The 14704-nt window shown below is 40.8% G+C and overlaps 1 protein-coding gene across 3 annotated transcripts in view; it reads left to right on the forward strand.

Moving 5' to 3' along the window:
* RAPGEF5 (Rap guanine nucleotide exchange factor 5) overlaps window positions 1-14704 on the forward strand; it is a gene marked incomplete at its 5' end in the record, with an annotated part of 214139 nt that overhangs the window by 60403 nt on the left and 139032 nt on the right. For all 3 annotated transcript variants that reach the window (XM_082846352.1, XM_082846354.1, XM_082846353.1), the window contains one exon: window positions 1706-1772. In XM_082846352.1, coding sequence (XP_082702478.1) covers window positions 1706-1772 — 67 coding nt within the window. The remainder of the gene's footprint in view (window positions 1-1705; window positions 1773-14704) is intronic.

The following is a 14704-nucleotide window of genomic DNA, read 5'->3' on the forward strand; positions in this document are numbered from 1 at the left end:
GATGAAGGATAGTTTTGCTTGAACAGAGACAAATTATTTGTCACTGAGCTAGCAACAGCTTGGCCATTACTCATCAAATAGCCACGATCAGTGACATACACAAGAGCTTCCCTTGGAGTTTTGAGTTCCTTTCAGCAGTTTGTTGAAAACACATTCATGACAGAATCTGTGCTAATGCAAAATACGTCATGCACGTTACCTCATCCTTCAGGTGCTGCTGGGGGCTGAGAGGCAAGAGTGGGCACGACCAGCTTGCACTTCAACACAGACACAGACGGGACGTTGAAGCCCTTGTTTGGTGCTCTTGTGTCTAATGCTCTTGGCTCCTAATTTCCTCTCAGATCTGTTTGTCACCTCAGCATAATCTTATAAACCTAGTTTGGTGGCTTATGTTATAAAGGGTTGCAAATCTCTTCTCAGTGTAACTTCGTGTGTGTGGAAACCTTGTGAATAGATCATTTTAATAATAAGGCTCATTGTTTGAAATGTTCATTATCAAGGTCATGTTTCAGATGCTTTGCTGAGCTAGGAATGAGATTATTTGACAACATGCCCACTGTTTCATATCCAGAACCTGCAATTCTTGTAAAGACGGTAGTTTGTAATTCATTGCTCTGACTTGAAGGGTGGGATTTTTTTTTCTTTTGAAAGGGTTTAATAACATTTACAGAAACAGGAAGCCAGTGCCAGAATTGATTCGACTGGCTTTTCTTTTCTTAAAGAGCATCTTCCTAGCTGTCTTAGGAGCCAGGAGAAGCCCTCCTGCCCCGCGAGGCTCGCGCTCCAGCTGGCCCACTGCAGTTCCCGAGACTGAAATCAATCACTGGACTGCCAGTGCCGTACCGCCACTCTGCAAGGCAATTACCACCGATCCCCCCCAGTCCACAGGTGTTGAAAGGAATCGCCTGTGGAAATAGATCTGGGAGACAATTACATATATTCACTTGGCATTAGTCAATGTTTTTTTCCTTTGACCAAGTCAGGAAAAAAAATGTAATTTTATAAGATTTGTCTGAAGTAGATAATTTTTTATGTTAGCATGTACATTCGTGCGGTGAAAATTTTTCATGAATTACATTAGAAAGATGATTTTTCTAAACACACTGATCTTTTACTGTGTATTATGTTGTATGTCTCCTTAGTTATTTAACACATGCATAATTTTCTTCTCAACTGGACTGTGGTCTCATAAAAAAGACCAAAGTGCTTCTGCTATTGTATTGAACGTAATTCCTATCACAGTATTAGGCTTATAATATACCATTTCATAATAAATCTGTTTGGGCTGAAACTCAGATGTAGTGGAAAATTCATGTTTCATATTTTTGGAATCTGGATTTCATTTAGACTGAGCGGGAATGTCAGTACTTTACGTTATATTCGCCATCCACTTGTGCTCTGTGCATGCCCGTGTTTATAACTCTGGTGTGTCAGGATTATTGTGGTATCATTTGGAGAGCAGTACGCAGCCCTCAGGATTTAATTGATGTATGGGAAAGACGTTCTTGCTAATTGATTTCGAAGGAACAGTTGGGCTGCAACAGAGCTGTGATCCGATGGCATTATTGTCACCGTGTTACTCACATGGGCACTTTCGCTAATGTATTAAGCAATAATGCTGTTATTTACCATGTATTCCCCATCACTTGGTGAATACATTTGAACAGCCAAAGCTGAAGAGTAATTTATTCTTTGTTTTTCAAAGATCTCATCAGAAAATTGAAGACTCAGAAGAGAGCAGCGATGAAATTCTTTGTCGTCTAACGTCTGCGGTAAGGCCATGTGATTTCCCTGCCCAGGGGTGCAGAAATAATGAGGGGTCTTTGAAGGGCGGCAGTCTGGGTAGTGGTGTAGAGAGACACTTGCCCTATGGCTGCTCATCACTGGGGGAGGCCCACGTCAAGGCAAAAGGAGTCAGTGGCATTAACTTGTTCTCTGATGCAGCCTCACCTGCAAGATCATAGATGCTCTTGGTGGAAAGTTCCTGGAACCTTAGTGGAGGATTTTTTTTTTTTTTTAATACAGTATGACTTAACCTAGGGAAAGTTGTGACCTGCTGCACAAAGGAGAAAAGACTGTATGTTTCATTAGGAAAAAAAAGATCACTCCAACCAACAAAAGATCAAGTCCTGAGTTTTTAAATGTAGTAGATTGCAACATTTTTATTATGTCTTTTAAAGCCATTAATTAGAGTCAGTAATTGACTTGTTGGTTGAAGGAAAGCTTATCCCCTTCTTCCTAGAAAAAGCTGGCCATGGTCTCTAATCATGGAGCTCCGGTTTTTGACAGGCTCTAGCAATCCTATCTCACAAAATCTTTATCCATTGGCTGGGCTTTCTGGAAACTTTTCCAGCCTTACCAAAGATTCTTGAGTTCTTCTTTAACTGCATTCTTTAAGCGGTGCTAGCCTGAAAGTCATGCTGGCTTGGGTTATATATGTGGAATGAAACTGATCTTACACAGTTCTTACATGGAGTCTTGGCATCTGGACACAGCTTGAAAGTTAAAAGTTGTTTTTCCTACTCTTCTGGAATGTAGCTTAGAAAAGGAACTTTTGGCTAAATACAGTGCTCCGTGGTATAAAACTTCACATGAAATGAAATCTTGACAGTGTGTTATGAAAAAATATTTAACATGACCTTTGCAGTTTAAAATATTGACCAAAGAGGAGTGCCTTTTAGGTGCAAAATTGTTAACAGCCATCTGTTTAAAAAAAACCACTCACTACAGACCAAATACTATGTTAAACATTATGTGTGTGTGTGTGTGTGTGTACATACACACACACACACATATTACACTTCACAACAGCCCTGTGAAATAAGTGGCGTTATCTCTGTTTTACAGACATGAAAGCTTCTAGAGGTTAAGTAACTTGCCCAAAGTCACCCATCTAGAAAGGAACAAAGCCAGGATCTAAACTTAGAATTTTCTGCTTCCTAATCACGTTCTCTTAACTACTACACCTCATTTTTTGATAACGTAATGCAGTTAGTAGGTAAGTTTCAGAAGCAGCAGACGGGTAAGATGTGGTTCCTACAGCTATACCAGGAAGATAGGCACATTACAAAGTTAACCTATAAAACAGTTGGCAGTTGAGCATCAGAAATCATGGTGTATAGATAGTAAGTCCCAGAACCGTAGCAGAGAGCTTCAGTGAAGAGACGGGGCTTAAACCATCATTGAAGGCAATCAGGATGTGAACAGGTGACAAAGGATGTGTACTCTAGCTGTAGGATTTATTGTGTGCAGGAAGAGGAATGGGAAAATACAGTGGGAAAATAGTAGACCCATCTGGTTACAGAGGAAGCACCTAATAGAGAAAAGTGAAAGACTTTTTGAACAACAGATTAACATGATGAAGCAGACATTTAAGAAACAAGAAGATGAGTTGGAAATGGGGAGACTGGTTGAGAGGCTGATGAAAACCTATTATAGTTTCTGGAGGTTTTTGGGGGAACCAAAAGAAAACTGAGTTCAAAAAGGAGCATAAAGACGTTTTTAAAAGTCAGTAGGACAGGGCTTCCCTGGTGGCGCAGTGGTTGAGAGTCCGCCTGCCAATGCAGGGGACACGGGTTCGTGCCCCGGTCCGGGAAGATCCCACATGCCGCGGAGCAGCTGCGCCCGTGAGCCATGGCCGCTGAGCCTGTGTGTCCGGAGCCTGTGCTCCGCAACCGGAGAGGCCACAACAGTGAGAGGCCCCTGTACCGCAAAAACAAAACAAAACAAAACAAAAATCAGTAGGACAGGTACATGTAGAGGAGGAGTCGGATAACCGAATGGAAAAGTGAGGATACTCTTAGGAAACTGAGTAAAATGCATGGAAGGAGAGATGACGTAATTTTGCACACACTGAGTTTGAGGACATAAGGATGTAAAAATATTCGGGAAACACCTGGAGACGCGAATCTGGAACTCAGAAAGCTCAGGGCTAGAGTTATGGGAACCAGTCCAGGTTGTCGATTGAAGAGCGTAGTGGAAGATGGAGTCTTGGGCAGCACCCATGATAAGAGGGCAGTAGGGAGATGAGAGGACAGTGAGAGGTGGAAATACTGAATGGTTTATACCATGAAAGTTCAATTCAAGAAAGCCTCTAAAAAGGAGGGTGGACAGCAAAGTGTTGGCTATGTATTTGGTTGAGGTAATCTTGCTAGAAAAAATCTCCAAGCTAAAAGACTGAGTAAACTGAGGTAAGGTGCTAGAGTGGGAATGAGAATAAAGGGTAGAGGAGAAAAATTCACGTCTTAATTGATGGCTGATCGGCCTGGAATAGTGAAACTGTCTTTGAACTGAGAACGTGGACCTTGATTCTTAGTTCTTCCAACACTATGACCTTGGCCAAATTGAGTGCTGGACTAGACAATATCTAAGTTCTAAAATTCCTCTGTTCGTTGTATAAGCCATTTATGAAGGGACTGTTGTGCTTCACCTCTTCACAATGTAGTTATTCCTGTTGGCTTTGGTATGAAAACTCTGTTACCTAGCTGTTAACACCAAGTAGGAAGGGAGATGTTTGCATACATCACTCAAGTAACAGTTGTCATCTAGCATGACCTTTAAATGCATTAAAGGAAAGCAAAAGTGACGTCTGTAATGCAGACTTGTTAAAGTGCTCTTCAAAAGGTTTGTGTAATTAGGGGGCACTGGAAAGGGGGCAGCAGTTTCCCGCAATAGAGTTTACTGTACTGCCCTGTATATTCACCTCCTTTTACTCAAACTTCAGGGTTTTGTTTGTTGCTATCTTTTTTTTTTTTTGCGGTACGCGGGCCTCTCACTGTTGTGGCCTCTCCCGTTGCGGAGCACAGGCTCCGGACGCGCAGGCTCAGTGGCCATGGCTCACGGGCCCAGCCGCTCCGCGGCATGTGGGATCTTCCCGGACCGGGGCACGAACCCGTGTCCCCTGCATGGGCAGGCGGGTGGACTCTCAACCACTGCACCACCAGGGAAGCCCTGTATGTTGCTATCTTTAAAAAAAAATAATCCTCATTTTAAAATAGTTTATTTCTTAGTCTCAGGTTAATCAAGAGAAAGGTCCTGTCATCTAAAAAAATAATACCTAAAATTCTACCCTGGAAGAAAACACTAGTGAGTTTTCATATTAAAGGAACATAGGAAGACAGTGTGTATAGAAATAAAAACGTCTTGATAATTCAGTCAAGCACCTGACATCTGAAAACCTAAAGAAGAAAATTTTGTAAGAAGTTTTCAGCTTAAGGAAAAACGACATGGCTATAATAGACTCCTTCCATTATGTTCAGTCTACAGAAACACTCTGGGCATTATTATCTGAAAATCCTCTGGCTTTCCCTGCGCTACGTGTGGTTTCTGCCTTAACGTCTTAGCTTCCTTTTTAATATCTTCTGACCTTACACATTTTGTTAACTTGAAAATCTTCTCTTCTTCTTTTCCTCTGAGTCTCTGTTAGTCTGATAAAGCTGGCAGACCAAGAAGGGCCCTTGGATGACATAGTCTCCCAGTTCCTGTCCTTGAAGTTCTGAGCATTATTTTATTTTATTTTTAAACATGAATTCTGCCAGTGTATATGCCAAAAGGAGTGTTCAGAGTTGATGACATAGATTTTATATACTTGTTTTACAATCCAGGATAAACTAGACATAGGGAAGAATTTATAGTGAATGAAATATTGCTTTCAAAGTCATAGTTCTTAGGGTGTAAATTTAGGAAATAAGCTAAACTTTGAGGCATTTTAAAGAACTGAGAAGTACTTGGGCATCATCTAAAGACAGGAAGTGGAAACATGGACATCCTTAAATAGGAGATAAAAACTGATTCTGGACTTATAGCTCATGCTTCCTTAAAATCAACATCCTAAACAAACCATTTTGGGCTATTTCTGGTACTTCAGGCTAAATTTTCTTGATGGAAATTGTAGAGATAAGAAAACACAAACATCTGAGTGAAATTCATGATTTTTATTCACATGGTGAAACTACTGAGGTGATGTGAGTTAAGCTAAGTTGTGAATTTTACATATTAGATGCTTATTTGATGCCATGGTTATATGAGTGACGTTTATAAAAGGACAGGGGTAGGGCATGTGGCGTGGTCCTCTGTGCTACTTGGTCCAGCGAAGTCAGCCATCACTTGGATGGTAGAAGAGAACAGTGTTGAGTGTCTACAATAAACGTGAACCTGGCGGTGGTAGTGGCGAAGAGTTTGTGGCCATATCTTGAGAGATGAATTCAAATGACAAATCAAGCATACAGAAGTTAGGAAGAGAGGTCAGTGTGGATGAGAACAGAATCTAATACCCGGGAACCATTTAACTAGACACTCTTACACCCTCATATTCCTTCTCAAAGCTGATGTAGTTGATAATTTTCAGCAGTTTAGATTTCTCTGTTGGTACGTTTCTGCTCTGTCCTGTTGCTTATTTTCTTCAGCTCCTCAAACTTTAATGTAGAACCTCTGCGTTTGATGCTCTTAGTGGTATTTTCCAAATTCCTTCTCATGGGGTATATTATCACTCCTCTGAGAAATACCACTGAGCAATGAAACCCAAATTATAAATGGGGTGACTGCTGTAAGTTCTAGAAGATCTTGAAGCAGATGAAGCCCCGAGAAGCCAATAGCCATACTAAGATATATAACTTTTGGTGAAAGTGTTAGAGAAAAAGATATCTGCTATGGATTTTTTTTTTTTTTTTTTTGCGCCTCTCTAGGGGAAAAAAAGAAAAAGATGTGGTTATAACTGCAGCACGTTGTCAACTTCGCAGAAGAGTTTTTCCCCGCTCAGTGTCCAGAAGTTGGACATAACTCCATCAGTTTTCACATCAACCATGAACTCGTTCTCTCATGCTTCCTAGCATTCTTTCTAGTAAAAGTCATCTTCTCATTTTTTCCCTATGTGGGATCCTGCTTTACAGGTAAAAAGGATCTGATTTTATTCTCATTAACTAAGACCTGCACTTACCCTGGGCCTCTGATTCTTCTCCCGTGTCATCTTTTCCTTAGATAGAATTCTCTTGGGAAATACTTCTCATGGAGGCCCAAGGAACTGAGTCTTAATGAACAACCAATTGTCTTGTATCACCAAAAGCATGATACTAGGAATCTCAAAGACCCCAACTTTCCAAGATTCTCTGTCTTGTCAACTCTCTCATTCCCCTCACGTGCCTGTTCTCGTATCTTGCTTTCAGTCATTTAAAACTCCTCTCCTTTGCCATGTCTAATCATTCACCTGAACCTTCCACTATTTTCTTTATGGTGTGTCTTTCACAGGACTCTGTCTACACCCTTTCCGGGTCAGGAAGCATATAAGGTGGCTAGGATTCCTTTAGTTTGTTCTTCTTGATGAATCTACAAGTTGGGTTGATACGTTGGAGAAATTCCTTGTTGAACAATAGTATCTGAAGATAACGGTGACAGCTTGTTTTGATTGGAAACGTTCCCATTGGTACCAGTTCAGGAAGCAGAAATCACATGGGATTTGAGTTTTGCTGGAGCTTTAAAGAGTTAGAATTTTGGAGACTTATTTAAGAGGTGATACGTCAAGTTAGTTAGGTCTAGAGATGATTTTAGGGAAGGTGGGGAGAATCTGTCACATTGAGTACCTGATGAGCACAGTCCAGTGATGAATTTTGCCACGTTTAGAAATGCGGTTTTTTTAAAATGCTGAAATACTAATTTCCACTCACCGTTTTTCCTGGCTATCTGCCTCTTCCTTTCTGAGGAATGGAGAAGCAGTGTAGTTAATCTCCATTTTCTAAGTCTATCACAGACTTGAGTGGGCATGTTTGTTAAGAGAATAAAAGTGACTCTGCCAGCAAATGACTAACCTTCTTTCTGGCTGCCACAGGATTGTGAACATCTTATATTTCTTGTCTTTAGGGAACATAAAATTCTTATGTGGAATTGTAGCCTGGCTCCAGCCCTTCCAGTGGCTTCAGAGCTACTATGTGATTTGGGGAAGGGCCGGGTAGATTAAGTTTTGAGAAAGTGTCAAGTGAGGCCCTGGAAGACAGCTCTGGTTTCAAAGAGCATTAAGAAGGCCCCAGAGGACTTGTAGCACGTTCTTGGTGTAGTATTCCTTGTTCTTGGTATTCATAAGAAGCCGTGGGGCTTGTTAGTACCTTCCCTCATTGTGCTTTAGAGCTACCCTGATCAGCTGCTACAGTGTTCAAGGTGCCTTTGGCCGCGGATTTTTAAGTCTCTAGGACCACTTGGAGAGCTGGTTAAATAAAGCTCCTTCAGTTTCCCTCAGGGAGGATCTCACAGTAACATGCCACAAAGCCCATGATTGTCAACATGTGAACAGAGAGCTGAATGGTATTTTTCTCTCCTTTGTCAATAAAAAAGGCTTAATATGTTCTATGTCTATCATACATCAAAGTGATTTTCTTCATCCTGGGAATAGATCCCTAAATACTGAAAGATACAGATGTACACGCACACCACTTTTTAAACTAGTTATTAAGTTATTGTCTCTACTTCCAAAGAAACCATCTGCACATGCCCAGATCATGTGGTAACCTAATTTAACTGTAGCCTTGTCAAGTTGGTTTTGGTGAACAGCATAATACATGTCTTTTGCCTACTGCAATGAGCCCAGTGTAGGGGTATTTATTTAAAAGCGTTAGTTCAGAAAGATGTCAGTGTGCAGAACCCATTCAAGAATAAAACGTGTCTTGATGAATCCCTTGTTAATAGGGGAAGAAGTGTGTGATGCTTTTTGGGTATCTGTTCCCAAGATGGAGATAATAATTTTTACCTGCAATACACATAGAAAACATAAGCATTTTTAATTGACAAGGAATAGAAATAGATCATTTAGCTATCAGTTTGTATATAAACAAGGGAAAAATAATCTGAAAAAAATATATATGAAGTGAATCACTTTGCTGTATACCTGAAACTAACACAACATTGTAAATCAACTATATTCGGTTTAAAAAATTTAAAAGTCCAAAAAAATTGTATATTTGCAGTTGTGGGTTTGTGAAGTGTTCCTGTGAAACCCTATCTGAGGGAAGTGGAAGGAGCTTCAAAAGGTGATCCATGAATATTTCGTGTTGGGTTTCTTCTTTGTGCACTTGTTTAAAATAGAACTTCTTATTGCTGCTTAGATGAAATGTAATTTTGCATACTTACCTCAATGGCATAGCTTTAAATAGTATGTCCATATGAGAAGCAGGACCAGGAGGCATATAAAAAAGTGAAAACTACTTGAGTTTTTGGTGGTAATGGAATAAGGTAGATTTTAAATTAGTTTGTTATTTTATGTTGTTGTAAAAATCAGAATATAAGGAAATTTTATGTGGATACTGGGTAGAAATTGGGCGAATTCTATTCCTATATTTGTAAGTGTCAAAAGGGTGGTAAGGCGCAGTGGTTGAGAGTCCGCCTGCCGATGCAGTGGACGCGGGTTCGTGCCCCGGTCCGGGAAGATCCCACGTGCCGCGGAGCGGCTGGGCCCGTGAGCCATGGCCGCTGAGCCTGCGTGTCCGGAGCCTGTGCTCCGCAACGGGAAAGGCCACAATAGTGAGAGGCCCGCGTACCGGGAAAAAAAAAAAAAAAGTGGTAAATTTGGTAGTGAGTTGTCATTACTGTGGATTATACTTTGCAAATTTTAAAAGTTTATCTGACATTTTGGATTAACTTGAATATAAAGACTTAATAACCTTTTCAAATTCCAGAATAAAAAAGGTGCCCAGAATGAAACCACTTAGAAATAACTCATTATTAACACTTTAGTGTTTGTTACTTTCTAGGTTATTTTTCTTGCGTGTATATTTTTTGTAAAATGTGTAAAAAAAAAAAATGACCATTTTATTTTGTGGTCTGTTCTTTTCACTTAATATATTTTCAGTGTTAACAGTACCTCCTACAACATTTGTAGGGGTTCATAGTACCCCATTCCATGGATTTATCATCCCCTGATTTTTGAACATTGTGGTTATTTTCCATCTTTTCTATTGTAAACAACACAGAGATGAACCTTTTTTTTTTTTTTTTTTTTGGCTGCACTGCATCTTCGTTGCTGCGTGCAGGCTTTCTCTAGTTGTGGTGAGCGGGGGCTACTCTTTTGTTGCAGTGCGCGGGCTTCTCATTGCAGTGTCTTCTCTTGTTGCAGAGCACGGGCTCTAGGCGCACAGGCTTCAGCTGTTGCAGCACACAGGCTCTGTAGTTGTGGCACACGGGCCCTAGAGCATGTGGGCTTCAGTAGTTGCGGTGCGTGGGCTCAGTAGTTGGGGAGAATGGGCTCTAGGCGCGTGGGCTTCGGTAATTGTGGCGCATGGGCTCAGTAGTTGTGGCTTGAGGGCTCTAGAGCACAGGCTCAGTAGTTGTGGCGCACAGGCTTAGTTGCTCCGCGGCATGTGGGATCTTCCCGGGCCAGGGATCGAACCCGTGTCCCCTGCGTTGGCAGGTGGATTCTTAATCAATGCGCCACCAGGGAAGTCCCAGAGGTGAACTTCTGTGTGGGAAAATTATTGAGGAAACTTGCTCGCAGATGTTAATTTATTAGCCTGTTCAGAAGACCAAGTGAGATCTGGGTAAAAGGCAAAGAATGGGTGGTTTTTGCTGAGTTCTTACCTTGTGCAGGCATTCTGCTCATGCTTTTCATGCACTGTCACATTTCAGCCTCGATAGCAGAGTGTACTGTCATTTGCATTGGAGAGATAAAGCATTTGGAGAGATAAAGCATTTGAGAGTCCACATTAATTAAAAATAATAATTTAGGGCTCAAAAAGCAATTGTCTCTATTATCTTCACTTAAAATGCTTCATAGTTACTGAATAGGTCTCAACCGGTTGTGTTTGGGATTTGATTATAACGTTCCCTTTTTTTTTTTTAATTGGAATATAGTTGCTTTACAATGTTGTGTTAGTTTCTGCTGTACAGCAAAGTGAATCAGTTACACATATACATATAACCACTCTTTTTTAGATTTCCTTCCCATTTAGGTAACCACAGAGCATTGAGTTCCCTGTGCTACACAGTAGGTTCTCAGTAGTTATCCATTTTATGTATAGTAGTATATAGAGTTCCCTCCTTATTTGAAGAAGTTTAGAAAATGAAACCTATGCAGTTATATTAAACAGCATTTTAATTTTTAACCCGTTAGGAATCATTAAATAGTGTAAACATGGCTGCATGGTTTAGTAATTTAGAAATTTATTCAGACTGGTTCTCAAGTCTTCAGGTTCCATTGTGTGAACTCAGAGGTGTGCCCTAGTAAAGATGTTACACCAGTTAAATCATGTTCTAGGACTAGACTCTATTAACATGTTACTATGAAACCCTAAAAAGATGTTGAGGGCTAGCTTTTCAGGAGGGCTCTGAGGATCTGTGTTGTCATTCTGTGGTAGGTAGAATGGTCCCAAAGATGAATGTGCTGCTTGGCACCTGTAAATATTACATTACATGGTGAAAGGTACTTTGCAGATATAAGTAAGGCTGCAGACCTGGATTGTCCGCATGGACCCAGTCTAATCCAAAGACCTTGCTCTGGTAGGCATCAAAGAGAAACAGCAGAAGAGAGAGTAAAGAAAAAGCCTAAGCATGAGAAGGATTCAGCGTGGTGTCACTGGCTCTGAGAAGTAGGAGTCCACGTGCAAAGATCAGAGAGAGGCCTCTAGGAACCAAGGGCAGGTGCCAGGTGACAACCAGAAAGGAAATGGGCACCTCAGTCCTACAGAAGCAGGAACCACGTTCTGCCAACAACCTGCATGCACTTGGAATTCTCTCCTAAAGCCTCTAGTAGGGGACACTGACCTGCCCATGCCTTGGTTCTTGGCCTCATGAGTCTCTAAGCAGAGGATCCAGTTGAGCCGTGCTGTCCCTTGACTCCTGACCTATGGAAATATGAGATGATAAATGGATGTCCTCTTTCTTAAGCTGCTAAACGGGTAGTGATTTGCTACGGCAGAAATACCAAATTAATACACACTCCTTGTTGAATACATATTTGCAATCCCTTGGTTCATTAATCAGCAGTTATGTCTCAGATGTCAAAAGCTGCCAGGCCACAGCTAGTCAGTTGATCCCTCTGAAGTTTCAAAGTGAATTTTTAAAGCTAAAGTCTGTCTTTCACACATCTGTAAAAGCTTCGGAATTCTGTGGAAATCTCAAAGCTTATTTTTAAAGCTTTTAGAAGTACAAGCACTGTAGGCACTGTTCACAACTTTTCGGTGAAACATATCAGTCCCTTTTATGCTAGTTGCCATGTGGGGGCCATGTAGGTGGAATGTTATAAGCAGAAGCATTACTGGTTGTCAGGGAGTTCAAAATTTAGGTGGGAAGAAGGGTCTTAAACATATGAAATATTAAAGCAACTACAGATTGGACTTTGCTCTTATAATTTATTGTTAAGCTCAACTATATTACTTATAGTAATGTGATGATGATAGCTAACACTCAGATAGTACTTACTGTTTCAGGCACCATTCCCAGATGTTTTATAGGTATTAACTCATTTCATGTTCACAGCAGTCCTGTGCTGTGGGGTGGAGAGCTGTGATTCAGCCTCAACAAACAGAATCCCAGAATCTCTCTCAAGGTTGGCATAGGAGATTTCCTAGTCCTGTTTTAGGCTTTTGGATCTTGCATTCTGAATCTTGTTCTTCCAGGAAGCCCTCCTGTGTTAGCGGTTTTTGTAGATAGACTGTCTAGTTGGAAAGGGTCTTAGTTGATCTGGATTCATACCAATGCAAGAGTTTCTAATATCACATCCCTGCAAGGTTCTATAGGACCTACCCCTACAGATGGGAGATCCTTACCACAGAAGATCCCTAGAATGTCTAGTGTTGAACTTATACTCTTGGTAGAGTTTAGAAACTTAGTTCCAAAGAGCACGATGACTGAGAAAAGACATGTAAGGAATGACATATAATGTGAAATAAAAGACATACTAAGACATGAGTTTGCAAATTATATTGTCTTTAAAGATACTTTGTTAAATACATTATATCATATAAATCTATTGAAGAATCATTTAAATGTGACACAGATTGAAAATACTCTGGTCTTACCAGAAAATGGAAAAAAATAACTTGAGACAAAAAAATTTTTTTAATTTAATGATGTACACATAATCAATGTTTTATTTCATTGTTATAGCAAAACCCAGAATGTCCAATGTATACTTGTTTCCTTAAAACACTTTTCATATATATGAAATTTTTATTTGTCAAAAAATTCATGTTGATCAGCAGTTAGGGCTTTGGGGAAATTGCTGTATCAAGAATTGTAAGGGCAGCTTTGAAGGCTGAAGGAGCAGATACACCTGCTCCTTTGAAAAGATGTCAGTGTCATTTGCTTGCTCTTTTCAGATTTTATTCAGCCAGTACATCTATAGCTTCTCCTGTTCTTTGTGCCATGAAATTTAGGAGATTTCCACAGGAAGGAATGGACTCCAACAGTTATTTTTCATCTGTTTGTTAAGATTTGCACTCCCTCTATCTCTGTTGGGTAGATTAGATTGCTATAACATCACCACCTGTTCAACTGCTGGCTGACAGATACGGCTTCTCCCAGGAGGCTCACGCTTGTTCTCTTTTTATAGTGGATGATTTGGATAGGAGGCGGTCATAAAACAAATCTTTAGAACAAACCCTTGGTCGGGGTGCTTCTGATATGTACCTTCCCTTATAGAGCGTCTTCTGTTGAACCTCACGTAGTAGACCATTTCCACTGTGATAGCTCTGATTATTTGAATGTTCGTAGGGCTAAAACATGCCTTTCTGCAGCTTCTCTCCACTGTTCTGAATTTTACCCTCACCCTTTCAAATATTTGAAGCTAACGATCACGCTCCCCCTAAGTCGTCTGTTCTCAGCAGCAGCTGCGAACACTTGACTTGCATTCCTGATCACAGATACGTGTCAGGAGTGGTACTAGGAGTCATGGTCAGAATGATGAGTAAAGGAGTCTATTTCAGTGGGCTTGCAGTCTACTGTTGGAGACCCTCAGCTAAAGAGGAGATTTCACTAGCATGTGGTAGTGCTACAACTGAGGTACGTATAGAATGCTATCAGAGAATAAACAGGGAGGACTTCACTCCATTGGGGGAGGTGGGGGACTCATGAGAAGACGACAGCTAGGTTGGGACCTGAAGGACAAGTAAGTGACAGCCACACAAAGTGGGGAGGTGGGGAGGCATTCCAGACAGAAGAGCACGTGGCAAGTCTCAGAGCAAAGAAAGACCATGGTGCGTTCACAGAATTGCAAGTGTTCTATTTTACTAAGGCTGGAACATGGATTCTTTTTTTTTTTTAAAGACATGGATTTTAAGAAGAGGTATGGAAGTAGATGATACTGAAGACCAGATGAAAAGAATACTATATACGCAATATTAGACATTGGACTCTGTCTTGGTGTCATGGGAAGTCTTTGAAGAGGTTTTTAGCGAGAGATACAAGATTATATCTTATATAATATATGATGTGGTATGAAGAGAGATAAATGAGAGACAGCGGTCTGAGTTGGGAGAAAATGGTGGGCTGAGCTAAATCAAGGGTACCTCACTTCTTGGCTTGAGACCCTGGGTACATGGTGGTACCGTTCACTGACTGGGGGTATGGGCTGTGGAGCAGATTTATGGGGTGGAGGAAAGTGGTAAGACAGTGACTTCACATTTGGAAATGTTGAGTTTGAGCTGCTAGTGGGACATTTAGGTCTTGGAGGTGGATGGATATGAGACTTTTGGGCCCTGGAGGTGCAGATATAATTGAAGCCCTGTGAGTA

Source organism: Leucopleurus acutus, assembly GCF_964270905.1.
Source record: "Leucopleurus acutus genome assembly, chromosome: 9".
Classification (NCBI taxonomy): domain Eukaryota; kingdom Metazoa; phylum Chordata; class Mammalia; order Artiodactyla; family Delphinidae; genus Leucopleurus; species Leucopleurus acutus.